Source organism: Grus americana, chromosome 1 (assembly GCF_028858705.1).
Source record: "Grus americana isolate bGruAme1 chromosome 1, bGruAme1.mat, whole genome shotgun sequence".
Classification (NCBI taxonomy): domain Eukaryota; kingdom Metazoa; phylum Chordata; class Aves; order Gruiformes; family Gruidae; genus Grus; species Grus americana.
Genome location: NC_072852.1, coordinates 93376524 through 93400257, shown reverse-complemented (window position 1 = coordinate 93400257; position 23734 = coordinate 93376524). Strand labels below are relative to the sequence as shown.

The 23734-nt window shown below is 42.7% G+C and overlaps 1 protein-coding gene across 1 annotated transcript; it reads right to left on the bottom strand.

The window, feature by feature from the left end:
- Window positions 1-22155, bottom strand: CCDC80 (coiled-coil domain containing 80). Its single transcript, XM_054814727.1, has 8 exons — window positions 21472-22155; window positions 19200-21106; window positions 15161-15317; window positions 10625-10761; window positions 8807-8955; window positions 5464-5567; window positions 3796-3876; window positions 1-1053 (listed from the first exon to the last, which is right to left on the bottom strand). The coding sequence occupies exons 2-8, from the start codon at window positions 21093-21095 to the stop codon at window positions 707-709; spliced, it is 2871 nt and encodes a 956-aa protein (XP_054670702.1). The 5' UTR covers window positions 21096-21106; window positions 21472-22155; the 3' UTR covers window positions 1-706.
- Between the last annotated feature and the right edge of the window lie 1579 nt (window positions 22156-23734).

Genomic DNA, 23734 nt, shown 5'->3' with positions numbered 1-23734 from the left:
TTTGTAGTTAAGAACTTTACATTGTATTGTACTGGAACAAATCCTGCCATAGCCATAAATTCTTATTTCATTGATAAAGCCAGCTAATTACAATGTCAATTCACTGTAGAAGGGATGCTATCTTTTTAGACAAGGTACTTCAAAAGGATTTTTTTATTATTATTGCTGTTATTATTAAAGAGCCTGCCCCATGCTTCTTTCTTAAATGTTCCTTTTCTGGGAAAGTCCTGAAGGGTGATTCTTTGCTTGTCTTCATGAGCACAAAGAAAAAAAATCCCACTTTCCAATAAATATACTTATTATTTTTTTCTCCTTAGTAAAAAAAAAAAAACTTAAAAAAGTATTGCAATATTTGTTGGACAGTTCATGTCCTGCCCTACAGTAGTGTCCATGGACTGTGACTGTGGGGTTTTTTTGTTTGGTTTTAATACAAACAGCACCTGCTGATGCCCTTTGTTTATAAAGGTGTAAAAATATAAAGGAGTCTTTATTGTTTAAAGCTTCAATACTACTGGTTTGAATTGCTTCATTGTAAAGGCTTCTGGTTTTTTGAGAAGGCAAATGATCAAAGTCCCTTGATTGAACAGTAGAAGAAGGAGGCATGGATATCTAGGTGGCCTGGGAAGACTTTCTGCAACTGGCCACCTATTGCTTGGATAGCTATTAGAAGACAGACACAGGGCAGTCGGAGGCTAAGTTGCTCTTTTCAGTACGGATATCCATGGTGGTAACTTCCGTGGTGACGGTAGTCATCTTGGTAACCTTCCTGGTATCCCTGGTGATAGCTATGGTAACCATACCCACCATACTCATCATCTGGGCACTGCATGCCGAGCGATTGCTGAATTGTCATTTCCTGTCGCCGAAGCTGCATGGAATCAATCAGATCATACACAATCGCCATAGACCACATTGGAGAAGGATACCAGGATTTGACGTTTCCATCTTTCCCAACTAGAAGCATGGAGAAATATTCTGGGCTAATTTGGAAATAATTTCGAATGTCTTTCACCAAATTAGCTGGGATATCTTCTCGGTCTACAGTAGAGCTTCCTAGAAAGTGATCACACAAAAACAGCATTGATATTTTGCTTAGGTGACGATGATGGTTTGTAGGTAAGCGAGTTAGCAATGTGAGATAAGATACAGCCCAATAGTTGGCTATGTAAGATTCTTGTCATTTATAAGCTCAGGACTTCCTGGTTCCGAAATGAAACTACTCCACTGTGAACAAAAGATATATTTTTAACAGTTTATTTAGGTTTAGTAAACTTGTCTTTAGGCTGAAGCTACTAGAATGTGGCATGCCTTCTTGTCACCCAACGCACATGCACATCTTTGGCTTCTAGGCAGCTTGGGTAACTGGTTCACTTAATGCAGAAGGCATATGTGAAAAACAGTCGCAGTGAAAGGCATCACTAGATTTGAAGTGTGATAGCGTGAAGAATTGCAGGATGAATTTGCTGGATCACTAATGGCAGTATAGAGCCTCACTCTTGAACTATCATGATATGCGAGATATGGGATGTGGTAGATGTCATGTCCACCTTAAAATACATGTTCTAGCGCAAATTTGGTGAATTTCAAGCTTATAAGTGTGAAGTCCAGGCTGGGTAAATGAATAAAAAGTGTAAGACAACTAGGATCAGTAAGCACATAGATATACGCGCACACACACATACATAGTTAGCTTGGCAACGGGACTCTTACAAAGTGGCATCCTGCCTTACAAACTTGTTGAGGTTCTCTGAAGGAGGTCATCAAGCAGGTGGCTAAGAGTGGTCTGGCTGATACAGGCTATGTGGATTTTCAGAAGGCTTCAAAAGGAACTTTGATAGCTTGGTTGAAGGGCAGAAACAAGGTGGGAGTGAATAATCAGTTCTTAGAGTGGAGGGAGGTCACCAGTGAAGTTCAGTGGTTGTTTGTGCTGGGACTGGTGCTGTTGAACATATTTATAAATACGGCGCACATAAGGTATGAGAATGGAGGTGAGGAAGTGTAGTGAAGGTGTGGAGATACTCACAATAGTAAGGGCAGGGGATGATTGTGAAGCATTGCAGAAAACCCTTGTAAGGCTGTGTGAGTGGTTAATAAAATGATGGAAGAAATTTGATTCAGATTGCAGTAAAATGATGTGCATTGGGAAAATTTTGCTAACTTGACATAAGAAATGGTGAAGTCTGACCATTACTGCTTGGCAATGAGATCTTAGGGCTATGAAAGAGAGTTTCATGAAAGGCTACTTCAGTGCTCACTAATGGTGAAAAGCCAAAACAGATGTCATAAACCACGAGGAAAATAAAAAACAAAATAGAGTATTATTATTCCACTATGGAAACCTATTGTTTGTGTGCATCTTGAACACTGTGTGCAATTCTGGTTCTCTCACCTCAAAAATTATGGTAGAACTGGAGGAAAAAAGTCAGAAAGGCAACAAGGCTGATCATAGGTTTGGAATAAACTCTGTATGAGAAAAGACCAAGTAAGTAAAGACTACAGTCTGCAAAATAAACAAGTTGGGGGAGGTCTGCAGGATTGTGAATGTCATTGCAGGGATGGATAGGGATTAAATGTTTACCTTTTTTCCCTCCACACAAGAGATAAGGGGTATCAAACAAAGCTATAGGGGCCATGTTCAGGACAAATAAAAGGGACCTTGCAGATCTGTGGAGGTTCTCACAAGAGGACACATGCTGGAAGTTAACGTGAGTTCAAAGGCAGATTAGACAAGTAAATTGAAAAGAGATCTGTTGATCTTGACAAATAGGAACTGTAACCTAGGTCATGAAGTCCTTCAATGAAAAGTAAGTGGAGGCTGCAAGAGTGTTGATGGAAGAAGTATGACATCTTCCTCTGTTCATATTGTTTCGTAGGCATTGATTTATGTCTATCTGCGGTAGAAGGACTAAGATGCTTTCATGTACACAGCTGTCAGGACAGCAATGGGATAAATAAGCTCCTTCCTGTCTTTGTCCCTCCACTGATGGAAGCAGTTGTTGGGATCAGGTAGCAGAGGAACCTGTAAGCATTTGAAATGTACCCTGACAGGGAGATCTCATGAGAATAGCTACCTGAAGTAGCCTGCTAGGATGCAAGTGGAATACTTAAAGGAGGCTTATAAGAAAGATGGAGAAATACTTTTTATGAGGGCCCATAGAGACAGGGCAAAGGGTAATGGTTTTAAACTGGAAGAGGGTAGATTTAGATTAGATATTAGGAAGAGGTTTTTTTAGGATGAGGGTGGTGAGACACTGGAACAGGTTGCCCAGAGAAGTTGTGGATGCCCCCTCCCTGGAAGTGTTCAAGACCAGGTTGGATGGGGCTTTGGGCAACGTGGTCTAGTGGAGGGTGTCCCTTCCCATAGCAAGGGAGTTGGAACTAGATGATCTTTAAGGACCTCTCCAGCCCAAACCATTCTATGAAGATAAATGAGGGACCCATATAAGAGAAGCTGCTGGGTCCATGTTCTATTAGCCCTGCAAACTCTTGAACATGTAAAAGGCACAGACATCCCTTCGTGTTTGACACTAAGGCAGGCAGAGGAGTGTACTTGAGACTGTTTAGGTGGGAGATAAAGATGTGAGATGACTTCCAGATGATCTTTGGGTTTTTCTGTCCTGAAGAAGCTATATAATGTTTAGCACAGGAACACCAAGAAAACTTAATGGTTTGCTTTTGTGTTGTCTCATTTCTTAAAAGAAGCTATCCCTCTAAAGAAATTTCAGCAAAGAAACACTCAGCGCTATGTAATGCCCTACATGGGTAGTACTGAAGAAACTGGAAACAGTCACTTACCATTAATTGGATACAACTCTAAAACACCACCAATATCTTCTCCAACTCCTAGCAATTTGAGGATAGTTATATGGCGCAGACCTGTGGAGGAAATCAAGCAGGTTTTGGATCAGACCAGTTCTTTCTGCTCATTCTCAGGGAGATTTCGGTTTAATCAGCCAGGTCTGTGCATGCTAAATTAGGGGCCAGTCTCAGCAGCCCTCTAGGAAGAAGAGTTAACTGATTTTTCTGGAGTCTCTGCCAGTCACATCGCCTGTCCCAAACATGGGGATAAACTAGAGTGTCGAATAAATGTATCAGTTGCATAAAAGCTGTTGCTAGTGTCTCAAGGACAACAGCATTTGGTGTGGTTCTGTAGCATAGGGATACAAGCATCAAGCACACAATTCAGAATGTCCCTGTGCTGTTTTGTTCACTAGTAAAGCTCTTACTTGTCATACACCAACAAAGTATTTAAAGGCAATGTAATGTATCCCAGTTAAACTCCAAATGACTGTGGGGAATGGCTTAGGACAGGCATTCACTCCTTTCATTAGTTCTGGGCAGAGGCTTGGGCTGTTGTCTCTACTTTGAAGAAAGACCTTAGGGGCGGTAGAAACTGTTCATGTAACATAAATCTGTACGATCTACAAAATCTTTGATGGAACTGTTTTTACAAGTTGGAGGTAAGATACTTGGAAACACATCCCTTAGTTAAAACACCCATTGAGGACAAATGCTTTAGGAACTCACTGGATCTCCTTCAAGCTGTCCCTAACAAAAGGTGGGGAGAATTAACTGTTTTGGTCATGTCTCATCCTTCAGAAAGTATTTTACGGTGATCCATGTCACAATTTACTTTGGTAGTTAGGAAATGAAATGATGCTGATGCTCTGAATGAAACCCAGGTGATTATGAATAAACAGACAGTGTAGCAGATCTCCAGGCATAATTGAAATGCATTGAAATAATGGCTTTTGAATAGAATCTGTTTCATTCTGTTGTAGGAGTCGAGTCTGGGCCCTGTACGGTACTTGCATTGCTAGGAACCTAAGTTAAAGAGTAAGTCTCTCAGGGCTTCATAATGGGAAGACAGAAGAGTATTTCTGGGTCTTGCTCTTAATTGCCTCCTGAAGGAGCCTATCTCTCTCCACTGACTGTATTTGGATCCTTAGTACTTAATTAGGGGGCTGGGAGGATCCTTATTGGGTTAAAGCAGCTCCCATTAATATTTTTACTGGTTTTGGCAAGGAAGCAGGAAGCAAAAGAAAAAAAAAACCTCTGATGTCCATGTATCTCCCTGATACCTGTCCCAGTTCTGAGCTGGGTATAGGAGGATCTGCCCTTCCCAAAGCACTGTACTTATGTTGTTAATTTGTGCAGTAAGAAAAAGAAAATACTATTGATCTCCTGAAGTACAAGCCCGAAGAGAAGCTTCAGAGTGCTAACCTGTTCTGCCTCACACAAGTGATTCCAGGGAACACTTTGTTGAGCTGTCTTAGCTGTCAGGGTGTGCTGTACTACCTGCTTAGCTTAATATTTTCCATTTGTATTTGGAGTAGCTACAGCAAACTTTTCACTTGTCAGATTCCTCAGACTGTCTAGGTTAAGCCTTGAGCAAAGGAATCCATCACATCACCAGGAAGGATGTGGTTTTGGGGAGCAGGACTATAATTTCTTTTGACTCACCAAAATTGCAGGCTTGTCCACTAAGAGCAGCAAGCTGCTGGGAATAAGCCCAGTCCTCATCACTGGGAGCAGAGATCACCACCAGCCGCCTTCTCCATCGGAACCTGGAAAGAGAAGACAGGGCACGGTCATGACACATGACTTGGGTCCTCTCAGCATTTTCATTCTCTCTAGGCTGAGATATGTCATACATCTCACAACTTCTAAGTAACAGCTGCATGGGAGATCTTCCCAGTTCTATCCATCACTGGGAGAAGATAAAGCTTGTTTTGAATTTCACAGCTCCAAACTCTCAAAGAATCTTCTGCAGTTTCACTGCTTCGCCAAACAAATACTGCAAAGCTTAAGATCTTTGCTTAAAGCCCCCTTCAGTAGTTACAACAATGCTGAGAAATGTATATTCAAGGGAAAGAAAGATTCCTGTAGAATTCCTCACTAGACATTTAGCTTTTACGTCATTCACCACTGCTGGAACTGCACACTTATTTTGCCGTCCAAAGGCTGTCTGAGAATTAGGGTGTATCTTCATTTCAGACATAACTCGTACTTCTGTGTAAATACTCACTGACCTCTTTTTCTTCTCTACCGCACTTGCTCAAAATACCTTTAACATGGCTTTAAATCTGAGCTTGTTTGTATGTGTGTGGCTGTGTGAGCCTGTGGCTATATAAGGCATGCATGGAGCAATAAGATAAATCTTTGATTTTTCTTTAATATGGGATGCCCCATCTAACCAAACTTTTGCACAAGGAGCGCCTTCCATTGTCCTCTCAAAGAAAGGCAGTGCTATAAAGACACTTGAAACCTTTAAAAATTCTGACTATAGGGGGTTTTAATACCTTCCAAACAACCCCTTTTTTGAATAAAGGTACTTCTCCATTAAACCTAAATAAATCAGATTTAAAGGAATTTGCAAAGCTGCAGGGATATTTTTATAGCAGGAAATGATCTTTTAAATGGATGCAGATGTTACTCTGTTATAATAATAGCCTGTCCTTCTGCAGCACCATGTGAAGATCTCCAAATAAAAGCTAATGTAATGGGTCAGTTCTGTTCCATTTGAAAAAAGCAGAAAATATGGTGGGACTTGCTCAAAGTCACAGAACAAGTTGCTGAAAGAACAGACGATGATGTCTTTGTCATGTTGACAGACTGATACTGCGTGTATTTTTAGAATTAAAAAAGTAAATACTTGAAAAGCAAAGCTTCCTAATTTCAATCTTTCCCAGGAGGAACAGTAAAGAGACGTGGGTGTGTGTATACAGGTATGTGAATAGGAATGAGAAGCATTAAGAATCACATACGCGATGTGAAGCAAAGGGGGGAAACTTTGTGTTTTTATTCTGAAAACAGGGAAAAAATAATCTTTGTGATATTTGTATAGCAAAAGCACCTGACTACCTATAAACAATGACCGAGAATGTAAACATTGGATCATATTTTGTCTAGGGCACAAATCAGGATGGAATCTTATCTGTGAGCTGCTTTAAGATACTCTTAATTCCTTTCTGGTTTTTTGAGTATCTCCTTTGGAGATGCACAGAGCTGAAAAGGGTTGAAAGCCACTCAAGTTGTTTATCCCCCTGCCCCAGGCAATCCCTATACCTGGTGTGCTTGTCTGTGGCTACATCTTACCTGGAAATTAATTCAGTTGGTCCTTCACAGCTGTTAGTTCACCATCAGTAATGTACAGATTTATGCTGTATTTCTGACACCGGAAGCCACAGGCCAACACTCCTGTCCTGGTAAATCTGCAAGACCCTTCCCTGTGTGCATCCTTTCTTTCTCTTCTACCTATTTTGCATCCCATTCTTGTTTGTGAGCCCAGAGAGCAGTACAACCAGTGTCTTGGTGTTACAGGGGGACTCCCCACCCCCAAACTCAAGGATCTTCTCCTGATACATGTGGCTTTTAAACATTACTCTAGCCAGCTCTGGCTCTCTCCTTTCACACCAGCCAAGCTTGTTAAGAACAATATTTGCATTATTATAACTGACCTCCCCAATGAGCAACAACAGGGAGATGATGCCAGGACTCTTGTTTAGCTGGGAAGATAGTCTTGTACAAAGCTGGAATGAATCTTGCTGGGAATCTGACCAGTTATCGTGTCTAGTGAAGTCCACCCAGTATTTAAAGCCTGATGCTTGTTTCACAGACAATAAATGCACTATGTGTAGCTGCAGTTCTGTTTATAGATGCAACATTCTGCATTTTTCCTGCCTGTTTTTCTAATGTGTATTTATTACTAGGACCGTTTGCAAGCAAAGAAGGATTTGGGGCCTGTCACTTTCCAGCATACAAGCTCTTTCTTGTGTTAGTCAGCTGTTTCCAAACTGTGGTTCTTCTTGGTGGTCTTGAGGATGAATCACTGAGACCTAAACAGGAGGTGGTGAGTTGGGTGGGGTGGATCTTGTTAAAGGTTCTCTTTCTGTTGAAGTAGCCATCGAATTTTAAAATATTTATGAACCAACAACCTACTCATTTACCTGTTGCTCCTTTCCCCCCTCAAGTCATAATCCATCACACTGCCTCAGTTATTTTTATAGCCATCTGGCATTAACAGTGTATTCCCATGGATTCTGATAGTAGGTGAGGAGGATGCAGTAGTAACAGGTAAAGCCTAGAGTGATGGGGTAGCCCTAATTTCATGTAAATTATCCTGTAACAGAGAGGGCTATGGTTGCACAGCTCTTCTGTGGATCTGAATTCCCACAGTCCAGACATGTTTATTGCCTGGAATTTAGGTCTCACAGGTAGAGCAGTAACACAGCATATAGAGATTGCATAAACAAAACTGTTTTTCTGCAGAAGGTCTCAAACATTTTGCAAGAGACATCTGCAAGACCTTTAATAATATTCATGACTAATACTGGCAAAGACCAACTGTTATCTCAAGCAGGATAAGAAGGAAGTTAGAGAGAATTAATTACTGATTCGAGCTACATGGAAGGGATTAGAATGGGATTAATGAGGTTGTGATGGTTGATAATTGAAAAACATAAACACTGTGCTTCATACATTCAAAACACTGAGCTAACATCTGTGAATTAATCCTTATTTACTCTTCTAATGCAAATCAGTGTTATTATCTCCATGTCATGATGGGGGTACTGAGGTACAGAAAGTTAGTGTCCAAAGAATGTGCAGTCAGTCAGGAAACACATCCTGACTTCCAGTGCTCTGTACAAGACTACATGTGGCTATGGCTACATCTCTGTATTTGCTTAACACTGTAAATACTGAGAAATCTATATTAAAAAATCACTGAAATAGTTGGGTGAGTATTTTGCCAATAAGACAATAATTATTAGAACTAGCAGTAGATAAGAACAGAAGGTAATACCTGGATAAGAAGCTCTCAAGGGATTGCTTCTTATCTTCTTTGCAGACAATGCCCTCTTTTTTCTGTCTTTCCATGTCTTTAATTCGTGACTGGAAGGTGTCGATTAAATCAAACACGGACTTCATTGCTATGGGTACTTCATAGTATTGCTGTTAAGAAAAAAGAACAGATGGATAAAAGGATGCACATAGTAGTCATCTTTCTGCATGTATCATAGCACTGTAGGATATAAAGGGATTCTAGTATTCCTGTATACACATGGGTAACAAGGCCTAAACCAGATTAGAAACCATACTGGTTTTGCAGTCAGACTGCTCTTTGGAAGTGGCATATTTTCAGTATTTGCCCAATATGATAAGGCCAGGCAATTGCAGGCAACAAATTGTCATTGTATTCTTTTGTAAGGCCATTCATATAAAGCATTGTCCATATGCAATGTGTGGTCATGCCACTGAGCGGCCAAACTGTGTGTTTTGGAATGCCAGGTACTACATTAAAAACCCTGCCAGTGGGGGGTCCTGTTCCTATGGTGTCAGCTCACCATCCCAGCAGAAACCCACAATTCCTGAAATCCCCTAACTGCAGAAAATCAAGATAGCTACCTAATTCCTGAAAGTTCCCCTTACTCTGCTTTTTCTTGTCCTCCAGTGTAGTGGGTTGACCCTGGCTGGGGGCCAGGTGCCCACCAGAGCCGCTCTCTCACTCCCCTCATTCACTAGACAGGGGAGAAAAGGTATAATGAAACGCTTCTGGGTCGAGATAAGGACAGGGAGAGATCACTCACTAATTATCGTCATGAGCAGAACAGACTGAACTTAGAGAGGAAATTCATCTAATTTATTACTAAGCAAAACAGAGTAGAGGAATGAGAAAATCAACTCTTAAAACACCTCCCCCCACCCCTCCCATCTTCCCGGGCTCAACTTCACTCCTTGCTCCAACCTCCTCTCCCCTCAGCGGCACAGGGGGACGGGGAATGGGGGTTACGGTCAGTTCAGCACACGGTGTTTCTGCCGCTTCTTCATCCTCAGGGGGAGGACTCCTCTCATCGTTCCCCTGCTCCAGCATGGAGTCTCTCCCACGGGGTGCAGACCTTCAGGAGCAAACTGCTCCAGCATGGGGTCCCCCACGGGGTCACAAGTCCTGCCAGCAAACCTGCCCTGGTGTGGGCTCCTCTCTCCACGGGGCCACAGGTCCTGCCAGGAGCTTGCTCCAGCGTGGGCTTCCCACGGGCCGCAGCCTTCTTCAGGTGCCTCCACCTGCTCCGGCGTGGGGTCCTCCACGGGCTGCAGGTGGAATCTCTACACCCCCTCATCCTTCCTCCATGGGCTGCAGGGGGACAACCTGCCTCACCCTGGTCTTCACCACAAGCTGCAGGGGGATCTCTGCTCCGGCGCCTGGAGCTCCTCCTCCCCCTCCTTCTTCACTGACCTTGGCATCTGCAAAGTTTCTTACATCTTCTCACTCCTCTCTCTGGCTGCAAAAGCTCTCTCCGACTGTTTTTTCCCTTCTTAAATATGTTATCACAGAGGTGCTGATTGGCTTGGCCTTGGCCAGCGGCGGGTCCGCCTTGGAGCCGGCTGGCATTGGCTCTATCAGACACAGGGGGAGCTTCTAGCAGCTTCTCACAGAAGCCACCCCTGTAGCCCCCCTGCTACCAAAACCTTGCCATGCAAACCCAACACATCCAGCAATGACCAAATCCTGCAGCAGTCTCTTATGTGCCTCACACGTAAGCCTGTAGTGTAATTTCCTATAATTTTTCAATTTTTTCATATTTTTCCAATGCATTTTCTTTCAAAGAGCCAAAATCCTCACCTTGACCTTCATGTCAGTGTCTGTCAGCACCATGAAGAAGTCATTGTAGGTCATCCCATACTCTTTCCTCAACTCATTGATGAGCTGCTGGTCCACAAGGTCTTCATCTTCTATCACTTTCATGGGCTTTTCATTATCTTAATGTGAGACAAAGGAGAAATAAAAATAGTTATGGAATCACACAGCACTCTGCCTTTAATTTCACCTTGAAAGAAAGGGGGAAATTAATTTCCCAGAAGCCCTGTTCCTGCTGCATAGGCAAGATATTAAAAAACATCGTAATGGCACTATAGCTTTTAACTGTCCAGTTTTCAATCCCAGTATTTTTTTTAAATCAGTCTATCCTAGGGCACATGCACTTCAGTATTCAACATTTCTACTTGCTTTTGAACAATCTTGGTTGCCTGCTCTTTCCTGGAAAGACCTTTTAGATTTTTTTCAACATGCTTATACATGTATGTTCACATACTAATCATTTCACAAGCTCATGAAATACAGCCACTTCTGGAATAGAAAATAGAAACTAACAATTTAGGAGCGGGAGCTGGAAAGCACCATATCCAAATGAAACAGCATAGAGAATTTGGGTCAGTAAAATATAGCTAGAACAGCTTCAAGTTGGCCAGGACACTAGAGTTAACCTTTCCAGTCTTAAAAAATTACATGGGAGGTTTAGTGACTACAAGAAACCAGAAACTGTTTAATGTGCCGTGAATACTGCAGTCCTAGCTCTTCAGCTGTCTCTATATACCCTGCTGTGGCACTCCTCCTCCATCTGCTTGCTGATGTTCATTTCCCATTCTAGTACTGTGACAGGAAAAAACTTAATTTTGAGAATGATTTGTACCTACTCACTGCTATACCCTAAGAAAACATTCAAAAATGCTTGAGGAGAAAAAGACCTCTGAAGACAGAGATTTGAAGCATGTATAAGACAAGCCTGTGGAGGTCCTGAGGCTCCTTACTTCCCCTTCAACCAGGGTGTATTAGGGACAAGTCCTGAAAGCCACCATGTCATCAGCTCAGCCTCAGCTGTAGCATCCAGCGCAGCGCTATACAACTGCGACAATGCTGGAACGGGCCTCTGTGTGCAACCGTGGGCCTGGAAGGCTAAAGACAGGCTAAATCACAAAGTGAAATGTCACCTGAGCACAAATGAGCTCTCTGCAAACATTACTTGCTTATGCCCTGTGCCACCACTATGAATATAAATACTCATATTCTCACTTAGAAATCCCAGTCATGGCTTACATGACCTGCCTATAGTCAAAGAGATGTGACAGCTGATCAAGAGCTAGAATCCAGAGGTACATCTTGCCAGTCCCCTGCTCCACAGGGGAAATTGAGCACACAGCAACAGAAAAGATTTGGTTCCTTATACAATGAGGCATTTTAAATAGTTTTCTAAACGTCCATAGCCTTTAAGGAGCATACTGATCCGATTGAAATTTTGCAGTAGGTCCAAGCTGTATAATAGACTGAACAAAACTTCTGAATTAAAACTTTGGGAAAATGTCTGAACCAGAACCTGATCTTTAGGTTTCACACCCTGGACCCACTTCTTACAGAAAAAAACAAACCGACCAGCAAATACTAATCAAACTATAGATGTAATATATATGGGTTTACATGGTTATATATACCTCAGTTGAAAGTTTTGTGAAGAATTATAGACAATGTTATAAACTCCCCATTGGAAGGGTTGCTGGATGTGCTAATTGGTTATTCGCTTTGTAAAACATATGTAAATCATGCATCAGTGCTTCATAAGTGAGATTTACATGTTACTAATGGCAAGCAGGACCATTAAAACATAGACCAAAATTCATACTTATGCCTGCAAACAATTCCCTACAATGGCAAAGACTATCTCATTGGTCTACACAGAGGCAGAATAATGCAAAAGACGTTAGTGTGAAATGTGATGGCAAACAGCTGTATGGTGCGGTACTTTAGACCAACTGACCCATGGCACTCTTCTGCTTTAAAGACTGTAGATATCAACATGAAGATAGCACTTTAGAGTTTCATTGTTAGGAAATTTTCTTTCAAACCTTACAATGTAAAGAAGAAAATTAAATAACAAGAGTGGTACAGAAAAATGTTTCAGGGGAAAAAAATAAATAATGCCACAAAGGCTGGCCTGCCTTTCAAACTTGGAAGTGATTTCTGGGAGAAAAAAAAGAAGTTAATCTAATCGCCTTTTTCCAATTCACTACTTGTCCCTGACTTCCACCTCATAAAGGACATCTGGGATCAGCATGAAGAGTAACAGGAGTTGAGACTGTCTGCTGCTACCTGCAAAGTCCTCCCTCTTTGCTCTTTCTAGAAAGGTCACTGAAAGAGTGTGGAAACTTTTCTCCATACATCTTTGGCAGCTGGACAGCCTGGGAAGATGAGTTACTCTTTACAAATAATTCAAATGAGGTTGCAAAGAAGTTCAGCAGCTTGTTGTAGTAGGAAGCAGGAAGGGTAGAGGAGAAGGGGAGGTAGAATAGAAAGACATTTGTATTATTTAAACTTTTTAAAAAGCTCAGGATTTGGTGTTTTGGGCAAAAATGTAAGGTGAACTTTATGTAAGGTTTAACTTACACTCTTCTAAGTCTCCTGCTTTTCTTCAACAAGTTAATTCCTCCTGTGAGAATTCAGCTGTTATATACACTTGTGTGGTTTGGGGAAAGTTTGGGTGTAGGTTAAGTTTGGAACAGGCTGAAAGAGTGTGGTCTGTGTCAGAGTGAATGTCTGTTTATTAGCCAGACTGGAGCTAAATATAATCCTAAACAGTCCACTGACAGGCAGATGGGTCTAAATACACAAAAAGTGACCTTGAGTAACCTTGGCCTGATGTGGAAAATCCTGTACCACTCCAGATTTGTCAAGGAGATGCACAAATGGACAGTCTGGCAGGATTTGTGACTTGCTGTCATGCAGGGACACAAGGCTCTTGATCCCCCACTATGTCCTCTCCCTCTGAGAGTAGTAGAGGCACAGCTGGAAGCCAGATATAAATCTGTGATCTTCTGGCCTGTTTTATGCCAGACCTGAAATACCCTGGTATTTCAGGTGATCCTGAGCTTTCTGTTCCATCACACACCTCTTCCTAAGGTCTGGTAAAACCAGATGAACCTCCAGAAGAAAGATATGGTGGACTTATAAGCAAAACTAGCAGCTTTTTTTACTGTAGATGCAGACAGCAATGTGATTGTTTACATGATTCAAGAGACACCTAAGCTTAAGTGCTTTGCTGGACTGGGACCTGAAGTCTTTGTCCAAATCCTACTGTTATGAAAGGAAAGGTTCTCACTGGCTTTGGTGGGTGCTTCCTCAGGACCTGAACACTGACACCAGTTGTTTCAAAGCTGCCTAAGAGAGATGGATGCCCAGTGTCACCTGTCTATATGGGAACTCCCTACATAAAGAAGGTGGTACTAAATATGCCCGAATGAGCTACTTTTTGAGTCCTTCATAATCTGATTTATAGTGCCTCCAAAACCTCTGACTGCAGTGACATGAACCTCTTTACAATAACCCTCTCGCACTGATGGGTATCTTTCTTGCTTTAGGGATAAAGAGAGGTCATAGGACTTCAAATGGTAAACCTTTTAATATCAAGTATCCTGGTGCAAATTTGTAATGTTGTTCATACCTAGAGGCTATGGTTGAAATCTTCTAAATTAATATCTGTCTACCAGTACAGAGGGGAAAATGCATCTGGACCTCTCCTTACTGTTGAGGAGAATACTCACTTTGTGAACATATCAAAACCAGCTCTTAAGACTAGGAAAGCTGATCCTGGGAAAGAAAGGAACTTGCAGCAAGTTGTCTAACTAGCACGCTTCTCTCTTTCCTGGGCTTAGCCAGTGTGTGCCCCTGAAAAATGAAGCTTTTTCCAGGACCTTGTGAGGAGTGCAAAGGTATGAGAAAATGCTGTATGGCAGAGCGGGAAGATAATGAAGTTGAACTTCAAAATAGGATTAACTTGGGCCAAGTTTTGAATATAATCTCAAACAGTTCCCTTCAGCATTTCCTGCCCCAATCTCCTGTCCTTCATGACAACAGCCATGCTGAACTTTCTTTAAGCAGTGTTTAAATCATGCTAGCTAGTATCTGACCACCCGTGGCTCATGTCCTGCAAAAACCAAGGGCAAGGGGGCATTGTATTAGGGCATTCAGTTAGACAGTGAGGTTGGTATTCAAGATATTGGTAGAGCTGAGCCTAATTTCCTCTTTCTGTCCCATGCTGTCATCCCATTTTTCTGCCTTTTCACTGTTTCACTGGCATTAAGAATTCCCACAAAGCAACCTGAAGGTGCTCAAGTTACAGCACTGGAAGCCTAAACATGGAAAATACCAGAGACACTTATGTAAATACAAAAGGGGTGTAGCTGGCATGGAAGGAGAAGGAATGGGTTCGAACGTGCAACTGGACCACAGCAAATGATCTTGCTTAGATCTTGACCCAAGCTGGGGAGATTTCTCCCTTTGCTGTCTGTATTGTGCCCATGAGATGGAAAGAAATTATTAAAAAAAAAGAACCTAGCTGGAAGTGGTCAATTTTCATGCTGCTGTTGTTCATGGTGCCAAAAATGGTAATGACTGAGATCTTCCTTGTTGCCATCTTGCAGAAGCTTTCCAGATACTCGTCTCGCTGCTGTACATACATGGTGTTGTCCGCCTTGGGGGTCGTGATCAGCTGGTTGGTGGCAGAGACAAAAGAGCTTGTTTAGTATAAGGAATGAAGCAGATGAGTATTTTACTGTAAGGAGAACTACTCACTGTCTGCAAACTAGGCTTTCTTTTCCATACAGCTGTTGACAGCTCTGTAGCCTTATTTTATTTATTTGTGGCTGGAGTGTACCATTAGGCCCAGGGCTGACCCAAAGTTGTTCAACCAGCCACAGGCAAACCTTGGGAGGCATGGCTGGCTGGTAGCAGCAGCTCCCCCGCACAGTGCTGATAGAAGAAGTGGCACTGGATTTTACAGAAAACAGTGTACTCTCCTATTATCCCTTGCCCTGCCAGTCCTGCCAGGTCTCCCGCACAGCCTTCAGTGGTGCCACAAATCTAGGATTCCTTCTGCTCGCTCACAGTGGGAGCACTGGGAACACGGCAGCCGCCCTGGCCTCATCCCATGGTCCAGGCGAGGGCTCCTGGTGGCCGTTTTGACTGTCAAGGGTTGAGTACATGACTACTTATGTAACTGATGGCCATGTAAGAAGACCTCGAAGACTTGCTAAAGCCACTGTGACCTCATCTGAAAATTGCTGATTTAGCTTTTGTTCTAAGCCACTTTGATATCTACGGGACTTACATTTGCTGAGAAGACATGGCTATGGGGAAAAGCAGGAGGAAGAACAATTACAACAACAAAAGTATAAAAATCTCTACCATTTATAGTACTTATTTCAAAGCCTCCTAACAATTGCAAAGATTTAACTTTTAAAAAGTTTAAAGCACACAACTTAGATTCTTCATCAGTGACTGAGATGCAAATATTCCGGGGAAGGTGTGTGTGTAACAACATTCAGTGGTCCTATGCAGCAGTTTCCAGCAGAAGGTGGAGAGGAATGCCGCAGCTCCAGCAATGTAAGTATTCTAATGGCAGCAGTGAACTGCACCTGCCACCAATCCCTTGAACACAAAGGGAGTTGGAGTCTGGATACAAAGGTTATGTTTTAAAGTCATAAATAATCAACAGAATCCTTCAATTGCAAATTTATGCTTTAGTCTGTAACAGGTGCAATCATCTTCTATCTGCCTTCTTAAGTTTGTAGGGCCTGGAGGTTAATTTTTATGATATACACCTTATAAATCCAGTTCATCAATGTACTGAAATGTGAGTGGCATTTCTGGGCTTATAAGATCTGACTCTTATTTATGCAAAGGCCCCCTAGCATGACTACAGCATTGGGACATGAAGGTGAATGAGAGTCAGACACAAAGAGGATTTAGTTTCTGGGCCATAACATGTAACATGCTTTTAAATTGCATAGAAATGCTTCAAATGAAAAAAGGATCATGAAAAGGACTGGAGGACTGAGATCAAAACCAGACCATTGGTTTGTATTGTTGTTCTAGTTTCGGAGGCCGTAAGCAGGAACGCACAGTCAAGTCTAAATTTGATCTACTTCATCAAACCTTGTAAAACAAAGCAGGGAACATTTAAGAGGCAAAGCAAATGTTAAATCAAAGCTTTGTGCTAGGACTGTTTTAACCCAGGCAGTATATACTCTGTATCTATCCACACTTGCATGCACATGTGTGTATGTGCATGTGCATATATGTGCATGTGGGTATAAATGGAGTGTTATATATAAACTGTAAATCTACATTTCATCACCGCAGAGAGATAAACACAAAATCCAAACTCACTGAGCCAAGACTTCTCAACATTAGGAAGACTGCAATAACAGCCCCACGATAGAGAGGTGGGGCTGCGGGACTCAAAACCCATACATTTTTTTCCAGTTTCTGCAGCTGGGTCCTATATTTGTCATTAATTGAACTTAACCCAGAATAGCACTCAAAATTCTGGATGGTTGAAATTCATGCTGAAATCTGCAATCTGAAATGATGTGTAAGACTTAAAACCCCATGTGTCTCTCAAAATACTTTTGGGAGAGGACTGAAACGATGTCCTTGGGAGCCAGTCTATTAAAGCAGCTGAAGGACAAAGCAATGGGGAATAACTCAGGTAAAGCCACTTCTGCAGCAGTGTGGGCAAATTCTCTAAAGAGAGGGTTCAAAGACTCATGAATGGCAGAGTTCATCTAGCTGGAAGGACTGACCCTGAGGGAGCTGAAGAGTTTGATAGGAAGGGATGCAAATAGGCATGTGTGTAGATTCAAAGAAGCTCGAGAAGTTCTTTGTTTTCCACATGTAAAAGCCACTGCTTTTACTAATGACCAAATCAAACCTATTCTCCAAGAAACTTCAGAGCAAGCAGGCTGAGGATGGTATTACATACTGGAAAAGTGAAGTGCAGCGTGGCATAATAATTTGTCTTCGGTGAGTTTTGGCCTGACAGCCTAAGATTGTGCAACTCCTTTCTTGGAGATCCAGCTGAGAGGTGGCTTAGTATCACAAGGTTCAAATTTCAGACCAGCCTTTAAGTTGCCTGTTGACTGTGTTGGTGTAATAAATTAGCAGCCTGACATCTGTGAGTTCTGCTTTCGGCTTTTTTTCAAATTTGTTTTTATTTTTCCTGATGCTGCACTTATTTTGCAAGCCACAACATTGAGATATATGACCAAGTTTCAAAGATCCCAAATTTCTGTGCAGTTTCTCTCTTTGAGCTTTTGATTTGGGTAACTATTAGTTAACAAGTGACTAATAGGCATTATTTGCAAAATTCAATCAAGGTCAAAATTTTCAACTATATGCCTCTTCTCCATTTCCATCTTGTTGGGGAATGCAAGTCTGCTAGCTCTGCATAGCCCCTACAGCTGGAAGAACGGGAAGGGTAGAAGTTGGCTTCAGCTCAGGTCTGTGAATCATCAGCAGAATGATTAATTCAATTCCAGTGGTTGAAATCTTAGTTTGGCATCTTAGCTATTTGTATTGGAATATGGGCCATGAAAGTCAAAGCTATGTTTGTGACGCTGACTATTGTACAGTAACTGTGAAACAGGCCAGCTTGCAGTGGAATAATTGCAAGAAACTGGCTCCCACGATAATATTTTTAAAGAACTGTTTTTCAAAGTGTACCTTTCAGGGTATGTGCCATCTGCCAGAAAAAACATTTGTACTACAGCTAAAACTGTTTCCTGTCCCAGGTGAAGTGTTTTTTTAGATAAGTAGTTGGAAAAACATACAACACTATTAAACCCTGGGACAAGTAACTCCAGACCATGCTGAGTTTCTCAGACTTGAAAACTTACCCTAGTGTTACAGTTTAATAAAAACAGCAGGGGAAAAAACCAAAACAAAACAAAGCTTGCACGGGATCTCTGAAGATGTCTAGGAGACTTGAATGCCAAATTCCCATCAGAAAGAATAGCAAATGTAACAATCCTACCTCAGGGCATCTGATCATACGCCTTTGTGCATATCCTCAGTCAGACATGTGCTAGTACTGCCCAGCCACCTGGCTTGCTTCCAGTTTTGGGACACCAGCACCAATATAAAACAGGTGTGCCAGCTGGCAGGACAGGCTGAGCATCAAAATGTGGTAACATTGGCAAGTACCCCAAAGCGATGAAGGGATGTAATCCACACTGGAACTTCATTTTATCGATCATAACTATACAGGTCCTGACACCTATGTATCCACTGGAAACAAAATAATCCGATGGCTATATGGTGGCTCACGGAAGCGACTGGGAAGAGGTTTTAGCCGTACAATGTTAATTCCTGGCTCACTGATGTTCATACTGCATGTGAGATTTCTAACCTGAGGCTGTGAAACCTTCCCTGTTGGAAATTAACATTTGGATCTAGAAATTTTACCTCTTAAAGAAAAGCACCAAAAAGGAATCATACAAAACCACCATAAACTTTCTGTTCCACATGTTCCTACTAGGAGGGAGAGATGACTTCACTTATGTAATAAGATTCAGATGAATGAGTTACTTACAATGAGACGCCTTTTGCCTTCAAAATATTCCAGGAGGTCGCTCACTGATTTCCTGGGAGGCTGTAGGAAAGGCTTCTTGTTGGGCTTGGGGAAATCCTCATTCTCAGTCCTGCTCCCTTTCTTGTTCTTCTTGCTACGGTCTTTGTCCTGCTTGCTCTTTTTCTCAGCTTTGTCCTTCTTGGATTGCTTCTCACTCTTCTGCAACTTGTCAGGTCTGTCCTTCTTCTTCTTCTTCTCGGGTTTATCCATTCGCTCGTGCTTCTTTGATTCTTTTCCTTTCTTTGGGGGAATATTTCCTGCTGCAATCTCTTCCTCTAAATGGGAACTAGCTGGCTTGCTCGGATCATATTTATCTTCATATTCATTGCTCAGTATCTTTTCTTGGGCCTTCTTTTTTGATGGTTTAGTCTTAGTTGGTTTGTGTTGCCCTGGTGTGACATTCAGGTCCCTATGGCTATAGTCCTTCCTGTCTGTTCGATTATCTTTAAATCTACCCACATTGGCCTTTGTGTAGTATACTGAGGGGGCTGTTGGGACTTCTGTGGAACTGTCATAGCGGGCAGCTTTGCTTGGTTTCCGTGTGGCCGCTGGGTGTTTCTCTGGGTGGCCACGCTGCCGGTCCCTGCGGTTTGCCTTCCACACAGGAGAGTAGAAATCCTCAGAGGCTGTGACTCGTGGCGTGGTCGCATCGGGAGCTACTGGCAGCCTGTGGTACTCTGTGGTGGAATGTGACTTTGTGGTCCAGGTCCTCTGCGTGGTGGGGAGGGGTGTAGTTGTTGTCATAGACCGGCTTGCTGTTGTCACTGCACGTGTGGTGGCACGGGTAGTTGTGGTGGTGGGAGGGAGGGTAGTGGTCCTTACTGTAGGCAGAGAAGTGGCCACCATGGTTGTCATTGGTTTCCTCACTGTTTTGGTCCTTGTTGGCTGATTATTGCTCCTCCTTGGCTCCTCCTTCCTTGCTGACACCTGGACATGTCCACCACCAGGGGTAGGCTGGGTGCTGTCCCCATTATTGGCTTCCTCAACCACTTGTCCCTCCACCCCAGCTGCTTTGCAAGTCTGGATGAAGCCTTTCTGCCTCATCTTTTCAATTTTTCTGATGGGGCTCTGATCAATAACTTCGTACATGGCCTCTAGCCTGACTGGATAAGGGTACCTTTCCTCCACCTGCAGCGTTTTCTTCAACAGCACCATGCCAAATTTCCCCTTCTCCAGTTTCAGAAAGCTCATGAGCTTAGGTATGAGGGCAGGATCCAGTGGCTGCTCCAGGATTTTTCCTTCGTTGGTTATCCTTCTGACTTTCCCCCCTTCTTCCCCTTCATCATGGAACAACACAATCTGCTGGATGTGCCTCTCAGCCAGTTCGCAGTAAACATCATTTTTCAGCAGGCTCATCATGAGCCGGTAGTAGCCCTCAGAGGCATGGGGGGCAGAAATGACCCACACCCGATTTTTCCCAGCAAAGCTGGCCAGGACATTGGGAGAACTTGACCCCGAAGGGAAACGTACCACTCGTGTCTGTGAGGCAGAGGATATCCCCTCATCCTTAATCATCTCAGACTTGGAGTATTTGGCTGCAGCTGTGAGTCTCTGTACCCTTCTCGTTCTGGTCCCCGTGCCCCTGGCCTGGGAACGTGCTTCCCCTTGCAGGAGATTGGCAGGTGCCTTTGGAGGTGCTAAAGAATCCCTCTTGGTGACAGGGTGTTGGGGATTTGGGCTCAAATTCCTCAGGGATGCTCCAGACCTTCTCAGGAGGCTGCTTTGAGCCCTGTAAGCCAGGGGCACTTTCCTAACTCCATGGCTCCCTCTCTCTGCTAGCCTCACAGTCTTCTCAGAGCCACATACTAGCCACGCTGCCCACAGCAAGGCTAAGCTGAGAGCTGGCCTCCAGTTCATTGTGCAATCCGCTTGCAGGGAGGGGGAGAAAGAGAAAAAGTTAGATGTTAACAGTATGATGATATCTTGCGCAAGTGATAAAAAAAGCAGAGCACAGGGTGGCTAGTTTTTGTGATTTAAAAGTGCTGATTACACCTCAGTCCTGCCCTGGTGGCTTTGTACAGTTTACAGTTATTTCTGGAAAAGCACAAAATGGATCATTTAATGAAAAATGAGATCATCCGTCTGTAACATGACTCTGTCTACCCAAAAGGACACTGTGATCTGCATCCTTCTCTCTCTGTCTCTCACGCTCTCACATACACACATGCAAACACACACAGGGAACGGGTTCAGTACGTAGAGGAGAAAGCCAAGAATTTGATTTGAGACTTACACTCTCAGGGAAGTTTCCCTTCCAGTGACGAGGTTTCACGTCTTTTTCCTTTAAAAGGAGACCAATGCCATACAGCTTTGCTGCTGCCCAGTGATTTATCTTCACACACCCAACAGGTCCCAGAGCCTATCCGTCTCCCTGTCTATCTTTTAACTTTCTTTCTTCTTCACCTTCTTGACAAGCGGGATGAGGTTAGCGGAAATCTCCTCTGGGATCTCTGCTTCTCCATTTACCTGCAGGTCTGGCTTTTTGCTCTATCGGTTACCCGCACAGGCAGGGATTTCATTTAAGAAAAGGGAAATCCCGGCTGCTCCAAGTCTCTCTCTTTTAAACTTCCCAAGCCTCCTTCCCACTTCTTGCTTCCTCAGTCCTGTTTAGCTCCTTTGTTTCCAGAGAGGAAAGCACCAGCATTAATATATTTTCCAGGCTGAAGAAAAACACAGGAATGTGATGCTGAAAAAAAAAAAGGACGCTTCCCTTTCCCCTTTCTCCACACTTCAACAAAAGCAAATTGTAAAAGACTTGTCTTTTCTTCTCTTTCCCTTCTTGGCTGGCCGCGGTCCCAGAAATGTCAGGGTAACCCCAGCCCTGCTCCGAAGCAGCCTCAGACAACGGTGGCCACTGGAAATGGGGGAAACTTCACTCAGGATTTAACAGCTCAGCAGAACCCGCCTCCTCCCCACTCCGACACAGGGAGGGAGGAGGAAGGCTCTGGGGGCTGAAACACTGCACAGCATCACAGAGCACTTCAGAGAGGGTGACTCCAACCTTAACTCTTTCCTTCACGTGTCTCAGCTCCCTGGCGCTCCCCAAGCTTGGCTTTCTCTTTCAGACACTGTCTGGATAAAAAATAGTCCTGTGAGAAGTGCGTTTCCCCATCAGTGTCAATAACAGCTCTGGTGTTTAAGAGTTACTGGGTTTTAACCCCATTATTTCTGCCTCCTGTTCCCCTTTGCCTTGTTTGTTTGCTTTCTGGGAGTTCGCCAGTGAAATCCAATTTCTCTTCACTTTCCAACCAATTTCTTTTTCAAGTCCTCATGTACATTGGTGTAGTCTTTTCTGCAAACATCACATGGGCATGGCTGTTTGTTAATGTGTAATTTTTAAAGAGATCAGGATGTTTATTATTGTATTAAAATTAGAGCTGCATGTATTTCCCATGAATGTGCACTAGCAGTAAAAAAGAAAGAAAGAAAGAAAGAAAGAAAGAAAGAAAGAAAGAAAGAAAGAAAGAAAGAAAGAAAGAAAAAGATAGAAGGTGCAAAAATACCTAAGGAGACATGGGTAAAGACAGGGTCACGTTCTTTGCTCTCCCTTCATGGTGTTAATGACACCATTCTATTGTGCTGACGTAAACTGCCACAGGAACGCTGCCAGCACCTGGTCTTTAGCCGATTCACACTGGCTTCAGTGTGTCATGCACCTTCAGTGTAAAACACCACTTAATTGTAGTTGATGGCTAACATCTAAAAACATGCAAGACCTTAATACTACTTTTACTGTTTTCCAAGATTTCACTTATTTACAGAAATGCTGTTACACTTCCGTGGTAACATACTGGATTTGACCTCAGTTATCTTGAGTGGGAGGGGAACGTGTACCTTCTACTTTGCTTAAAATTAATGTTTCAAGGATAAAAATTTTTCTTTCTCTCTTTCCTTATTTGCTTCATTTTTACTTTTAAGTTGTCCAGTGCACTGATACACACTAATAGTGTTTTTGCTAATACGTGTTCACAGTTTGCATTCCGTGGCCAGTGGTTTGCCCTGGAGGTAGGGGAGGATGCTGAATGCCTGTGCTCACGTTAACATGAGTGAAAAAATGCACGGCCCCTCCCAGAATATCATATCCTACATCAGCTGGGAAGTAAGAGGGTTGTACCTCTTACGAGGACCACAAAACTGGAGCTCTGCAGAGCAAGGGTAGGTAACATTTTCCACTTAAATTAGTGGCAGGTCTGCTGGTTTATTAATCTTGACAAGAAAAAAAAGTCTCTAAATGTTACACTTTTTAATGTGGCCTTTTAAAGAAAATATAATTCAAAATTACGTTTTCATTTAAATGTTTCCTCCAGTTTTATTACAAAGACTAAAAAAAAGAGGTGGCCCTACAAAACTAAAGCCAAATATTTAATTTTTTTTAAAAAATGAGTTACTTCAGTTTTCTTATTGTTGATGATAGCTTGAAACCACACAGAAGCAAAACATCATTTATCTGCATAGGTCTAATGAAGCCAAGAAAAACACACTCCATACATGACAAC

Bases quoted from the DNA above. Each gene is read 5' to 3' on its own strand.
- CCDC80 (XM_054814727.1), bottom strand. From the start codon at position 21,095: ATGAACTGGAGGCCAGCTCTCAGCTTAGCCTTGCTGTGGGCAGCGTGG. The intron at 10,762-15,160 runs GTTCTTTTTTTT...TCTCACATTAAG, and splicing joins AATTGACCACTTCCAGCTAG to ATAATGAAAAGCCCATGAAA. The intron at 8,956-10,624 runs GTGAGGATTTTG...TTTTCTTAACAG, and splicing joins ACACTGACATGAAGGTCAAG to CAATACTATGAAGTACCCAT.